Here is a 6,591-nt window from a genome sequence, read left to right as displayed (position 1 = left end):
GTTTCTTCAGTAGAACACAAACGAAGATTTTTAACTCAAACCGTTGCAGTCTGTCAGTCATTTTAGTGTCAGGGTTTAATTTGGTTTTGTTTGTGTATGTTTTTTTGACTCTCAAAGCCGTGATTCCCATTCACTTCCATTATATGACTGACAGCCTGCAACGGTTTGAGTTAAAAATCTCCGTTTGTGTTCTACTGAAGAAACAAAGTCACCTACATCTTGGATGCCCTGGGGGTAAGCAGATAAACATTAAATTTTCATTTTTGGGTGAACTATCCCTTTAAGTGAGTCATTTACACTGGAACCCTTTCGATTTGATTCAAACTCGTGACTTCGATCATTCAGTTCAATTGATTCACTTGCAAAAAACGATCAAAAGAGCCATTCATTTTCGAGTTTCGACATAGCTTTTAATGATTTTAAAGAACACGTATAGTGATGGGTGAAACTCAGAATCAGTTAAATCATTGCGTTGCAAAATGATAATGAATCGGATCGTGTATAGCGAAACATTTGATTCAGATCGGGACTTCAAAGCACGTATTGTGAATCTTTTGATTCAGTTCGGGACTTCGGAGCGGGTTCACGAACCTTTTGATTCAAATCAGGACTTTGGAGCGCACATCGCAAATTTGATTTAGATTGGAACTTCAGAGTAGGTTCGTGAATCTTTTGATTCAGATCGGGACTAATCACAATAACGTGTTTATATGACTATTTAGTGTGTATTATTTTACCTGCTCTTCCTTGGCTGATGGTCGTCTTGTTTTCTTCAGATCAGACATGTCTTTAGACGTCTTCCGGTCGGCAAACAGCTCAGTGTCTCTCCTCTCATGCAATATATGGCAGAGTTCAGTCCCTGTAACTCTCAGTCATGTTTCATACAGCAGTATAAGCAGCACACGTTTATTCAGCACATTCACACGGCACTGTGAGCAGAAGTGATGCACCGTTTTTATCTTCCTTTGGTAGTTTCAGATTACCTGGATTTACTCAGTTAAACATTTACAGCAGTTCGAAGAGGATCACACAATCATGTAAATAAGTCACATAAAAATACCTTTATTAGTCTGTAAAAATGCACATGCACAATGTGCAAAAGCCAATATACACAATCTTATTATATCTGAGCGAGTGTGTCTGTGTGTTTGGCTCCCTATTAAGTGGGAGGTTTACTGTAGACTTGATGGTGTTCATCTTGTTTTGTCGGGACACTGGATTTTGTAGCTCTCACGCTGCTGCTTCAAATCGAACCAAGAAAGGGACTTTGGTCAAACACACTTATGGTCTCACTCCAGTCTATGAGCTTGCCCCCCCGCCAAAAAAATACCCTTCGGATCTAGACGATTCACATAAATTACATATTTTGATTCAAAACGGCAAATTTCGCTGAAAAGCGACTAGTTTGCAGGTATGAAATATATGAAATATACAGGTAGATGTCATGCTAAATAAAGTGCATGAAATGAAATCAAAATAAAACCAATTAAATCCAACGGAAGTGCAGAATTCCGATTCTGATTCTGAATTAAGTTAAAATGAATCTAAGTGACTGAAGTGAACTGAATGGAACTAAACTGAATTAATATGAACTGTAGCTGAACTGGAATTAATTAAATTTCAACCTAACTAAAGTGTACTGAATTGAACCTAAGTGGAACTACACTGAATTAACCTAAATGGAATTAAATTCAACTTAAGTGCATCAAAAATGAATTAAACCAAGTTTATTTGCCTAAACAGAAATCAACTGCATTATGCTGAATTTAGTTGCAAGTTGAATTAAACTAAAAGGAACTAAACTGAATTAAGATTAACTTTAATCCAGAATAAAGTAAAGTAAACTGAATTCAACCTACTGGAACCAAATTGAATTCAATTTCAACTGAATTGAACTGTGAAAGTCCAAAACTGAACGAGTCAAACTGAATTAAATTCAACTTAAGTAACTGAAGTGCGCTGAACTGAATTAATAGAACTGAATTAAACCGAATCTAACTGCAACAAGTGAAATGAATTGCATAGTACTGAATTTAATTCTGTACTAATTTTTAAAAACAAAATATTTAAAAACAAAATCACATTCAAAATATTAACAAAAATGATTATAGTATATCAATGATACTAAAATAACACTAACTGTAGCTGAACTGAAATAATGTAAACTGAACTGAATTCTACCGGAACAGAACTGAATTGCATTGAACCAAGTAAAAAAAATAAATAAAAAAATTTGCATTAGAAATCACATTAAAAGGCTGAAATTCTGAAGAAAAAAACTTTGTAAAAATATTCATTATCAAAAAATGCAATAATAAATAAAAAATACTTTAAAAATAAACAAAAAATAATTAAAGGGGTCTTATGACGATGTTAAAAAGAACATTATTTTGTGTATTTGGTGTAATGCAATGCGTTTATGTGGTTTAAGGTAAAAAAAACACATTATTTTCCACATACTGTACATTATTGTTTCTCCTCTATGCCCCGCCTTTCTGAAACGCGTCGATTTTTACAAAGCTCATCGTTCTGAAAAGCGAGGTGTGCTGTGATTGGCCAGCTATCCAGTGCGTTGTGATTGGCCGAATACCTCAAGCGCGTGACGGAAATTTTATGACCCTTAACATATTTGGAAACACACAGCGTCTCCACGACAACAATACTACAGCGAGAATAAAAGTTACGCCTTCTTTCTTTGCGTGAACATTTGGGCGGCGTTATGCAAATCGTCCAACACAGTGACGTAGACATGTGGGGGCGTGTTTAAACGAGGCGTTTTAGGAGGGCGTGGACCAGTCTTAACTTTAAGAAAGAATATCTCTTTGGGTTTGAGACTTTAGTCTTTGCTACTTTACAGATCTTATATATGCACGAAAAGCTCGTAAAAGACAAAGGAAAACTTGAAATCGCATCATATGGCCGCTTTAATTCATTAATAGATAAATACATTTACATAGCTTGATTTACATGAATCTGAGATGTAAAAAACAAAACTAAATGAACCTGAAATGAAATTCATTCAGCTGAAATTCATTACACCCAAGCTGTATTAAAGTGAACTGAATGGATTTAAATGCTGGTCTGACTGAACTCAGTGGAGCTGAAGTGAATCACACTGAACTGAATCACACCGAAGTGAATCACACTGAACTGAATCACACTGAAGTGAATCACACTGAACTGAATCACACTGAACTGAATCACACTGAAGTGAATCACACTGAGGTCTCACACCTGTGCAGTTGTGTAGATCTGCAGTGATTGTGTACCCAGCTCTGCAGACGCAGCTGTACGTCCCCGGCTGATTCATGCAGTCGTGTTCACAGAGTCTGTTATCCTGAGTGCATTCATCCACATCTGAGCAAAGCACAGTCACAAGCTTCATCATCATCATCATCAGAACCTCACTCAGACTGCATGGATGCAGATCTCAGACTGACCGTAGCAGGAGTGTCCGTCTCCGCTGTATCCCTGAAGACACTGGCAGAAGTACGAGCTGATGATGTTCCCACAGCGAGCATTAACGTCACAACCGTGATCCCCGGTCAAACACTCCTTTATATCTGTGTGGATACATCAATAATCAGATTTAGTTAGTTTAGTATCCTTGGGATACTATTACAGATTTCATGAATAGTTTGGATTCGTTTTTTATTTTAATTTTTGTTTAAAAAAAAATTGTAATTTTTAGTAGCTTTTGTTTGAAGTTGTCATGAAATTGTGCATAAAAAGGTTATTAATACACTATTTGGGAGGTAAAAGTTGTAAAAATAACAATATATGCATGCAAAAGGGGTGAGATCCACCCTGAATCTAACCTGGCCTGTGGTCTGCTGTGTGTGGCTGTATTTCAGAACTTCATTCTCTTCTTGTTCAGCGCTGAGTCACAAACAACATGAGAAACACTGACAGAAACCACCTGACTGACAAGACATCCTGCAGAGGAACATCATTCATTCTCAATCTGAGACACCAGAACCATCAAACATCTGAACAAATGCAGCAGAGGAACCAATAAAACACAAAGAGCTCCATAACACTGCTGCAGGTTTGGGGTTCGAGCTGGTGCCTGGTGTCAAGCCCAGACATGAAGCAGACAGACATCATCCTTCTCTAACAACACACACTTTCTCATACACAACCTCAAGACATTACATAGCCTATGTATATTTGTCATGATGCTGGATGCTGGACTTCTAAACGACTCTTTTGACTGACTCGGGAATCACGACTCCCGAATGAATCCTGAAGGAGTTGCTCAGAATCGAGTCCCGCTTAAACAATAATGTAGTTTTGGCATTAACACTGCTATGTTAAGGCACAAAAAAGCAACGCAAATTTCTTAATGACCGAGTTAAGTCTTTCCTGTCCATTCATGGACAAAATCGGTACAACATACTTTTATACTGTACAGCAATAACAAAAGTATTATAATGTGCTGATGTAAAAGGAGATTACAAGAAAGAAAGAAAGAAAAATAATCCTAAATCCAATGTAATATCTGAATCTGAATATCAATTTAACTGAATTTCTAAACATCTATCTATTAAATATATATCTGAATATCTAACCATCAAATGTGTATTTGATGATCTATCCATCTATCTGAATATTTGTCCATCAAATATCTACCTGAATATCTATATCTTTAATATCCATCCACCTGAGAGCTTCTCACAGAAGGAAACGGATTCATTTCCAAGCAGCTATAACAAATTCTGTATTAAAATTTGACAAGAAGCATGCAAAGATCTAAATGACACATTAACAGCGGTTCTGCCTCCGGTGTGGTTCGCCAAAAACACCAGCAATGGATCACAAACACACAAAAGCGCTCTTAAACCGTGTCGATGTCGACTGTAATTCTCCTCTTAATCGTCAACATGTTTAAAGAGATGTGGTGGTGACTAAAAAAGACAGAGACCAAGGCAAACAAATACATTTGAGCTCTTTTATTAACTGATATTCATCCAGCTGCATGTGAGTGTTTATGTGTGTGTGTGTTAGATCTTGTTGAACGCCGCAACATCCACACTCTGAACCTGCAACACAAAACAAACACGTCAAGCTTTGGGTGACACTTGAAGACTAAAGCACGCAGTTTATGGAGACGTTACTCACATAGTCCTCAAACTTGGTGATCTCCTCCTCCAGGAAGTCTGTTCCCACCTTGTCGTCCTCCACCACGCAGTTGATCTGCAGTTTCTTGATGCCGTAACCCACAGGAACCAGTTTGGAGGCTCCCCACAGCAACCCATCCACCTGCACCGACCGCACACACTCCTCCAGCTTCGCCATGTCCGTCTCGTCGTCCCACTGCGAACGCCAGGAAAAACGGTTTAAAAACCTTGAGAAGCCTGGCCAGAAAGATCGAAGTCATTTTAAAAGGTTTTAAGGTAATTCAGTCTATCGGACAAATGGATAGACTTTCATGCGGTTGCTAGGGTATTACGAATTAATGCTTAGTGGTTGCTAGGGTGTTCTATGCGATTGCAAAGGTGCTGTTAGGATGTTCTGGGTGGTTGCTAGGTTGTTCTAAATGGTTGCTAGGCGATTTCTAAGGCGTTCTGGGTGGTTGTTAGGGCACTGCTAGGGGTTTTGGTTGGTTGCTAGGTGTATTCTGGAAGGTGTTTTATGTGGTTGCTATGTGTTACTGGGGTGTTCTGGGTGGCTCTGACGGTTGCTAGGTGGTTGCTATGGTGCTCTAGATGGATGCTAGGCAGTTTCTAGGTGGTTGCTAGGTTAGTTGAAGTAATAAAGTAATTGAAATAAAGCTGAAGTGCTAGGGTGTTTCAGGTAGCTGTTAAGTTGTTTCTATGTGGTTGCTAAGCGGTGGCTAGGGTGTTTCAGGTAGCTGTTAGGTTGTTTTTATGTGGTTGCTAAGCGGTTGCTAGGCTGTTCCAGGTAGCTGTTAGGTTGTTTCTATGTGGTTGGTAAACGGTTGCTAGGGTGTTTCAGGTAGCTGTTAAGTTATTTCGATGTTCTGGGTGGTTGCTAGGTTGTTCTAAATGGTTGCTAGGCGATTTCTAAGGCGTTCTGGGTGGTTGTTAGGGCACTGCTAGGGGTTTTGGTTGGTTGCTAGGTGTATTCTGGAAGGTGTTTTATGTGGTTGCTATGTGTTACTGGGGTGTTCTGGGTGGCTCTGACGGTTGCTAGGTGGTTGCTATGGTGCTCTAGATGGATGCTAGGCAGTTTCTAGGTGGTTGCTAGGTTAGTTGAAGTAATAAAGTAATTGAAATAAAGCTGAAGTAAAACTTAAATATTAAATTAAAAAAACTACACTTGAATGAAAATTTAAAATAAGTTAAAATTGAAGTAAAAAGAAAGTAGTTAAAAAATGTTAAGAACTAAAACTGAAAAAAGATTAAACTAAATGAAAATAAAAGATCAAACTAAAACTAAAAATTTTAAATACAAAAATAAAAGTGAATTGAAAATATTAATAAATGGTAAATAATATTAATAAATACCAAATTATTGGTGCTGAAATAACACTGATTGCTTTTGGGTTACATGGTTGCTAGGGTGGTTCCAGGTATCTGTTAGGTTGCTTCTATGTGGTTGCTAAGCGGTTCTTAAGGTGTTCCAGGT

The 6,591-nt window shown here is 38.0% G+C and overlaps 2 protein-coding genes and 1 long non-coding RNA gene across 7 annotated transcripts in view; 1 reads left to right on the top strand and 2 right to left on the bottom strand.

Annotated features, from left to right (window-relative positions):
• gptl (glutamic--pyruvic transaminase-like) overlaps positions 1-1,051 on the bottom strand; it is a 10,735-nt gene extending 9,684 nt beyond the window's left edge. The window contains exon 1 of the mRNA XM_016551212.1: positions 738-1,051. Within this exon, the coding sequence (XP_016406698.1) occupies positions 738-785 (48 nt within the window). The 5' untranslated portion in view covers positions 786-1,051. The remainder of the gene's footprint in view (positions 1-737) is intronic.
• eef1db (eukaryotic translation elongation factor 1 delta b (guanine nucleotide exchange protein)) overlaps positions 1-6,591 on the bottom strand; it is a 28,416-nt gene that overhangs the window by 7,152 nt on the left and 14,673 nt on the right. For 3 of the 5 annotated variants that reach the window (XM_016551187.1, XM_016551191.1, XM_016551190.1), the window contains 2 exons: positions 5,122-5,316; positions 4,938-5,042 (listed from right to left, as the gene is read on the bottom strand). In XM_016551187.1, the coding sequence (XP_016406673.1) occupies positions 5,004-5,042; positions 5,122-5,316 (234 nt within the window). In that variant the 3' untranslated portion in view covers positions 4,938-5,003. Of the gene's footprint in view, positions 1-4,937; positions 5,043-5,121; positions 5,317-6,591 lie in introns of those variants that run through there. The other 2 variants (XM_016551189.1, XM_016551188.1) reach the window with 1 other exon arrangement.
• LOC107739172 (uncharacterized) overlaps positions 5,788-6,591 on the top strand; it is a 1,109-nt gene continuing 305 nt past the window's right edge. Inside the window, exon 1 of the long non-coding RNA XR_001639969.1 lies at positions 5,788-5,958. This is a non-coding gene — a long non-coding RNA (uncharacterized LOC107739172). The remainder of the gene's footprint in view (positions 5,959-6,591) is intronic.

Source organism: Sinocyclocheilus rhinocerous, unplaced genomic scaffold, assembly GCF_001515625.1.
Source record: "Sinocyclocheilus rhinocerous isolate Xijiao unplaced genomic scaffold, SAMN03320098_v1.1 scaffold555, whole genome shotgun sequence".
Lineage (NCBI taxonomy): Eukaryota > Metazoa > Chordata > Actinopteri > Cypriniformes > Cyprinidae > Sinocyclocheilus > Sinocyclocheilus rhinocerous.
This window is presented reverse-complemented; position numbering and strand designations above follow the sequence as displayed.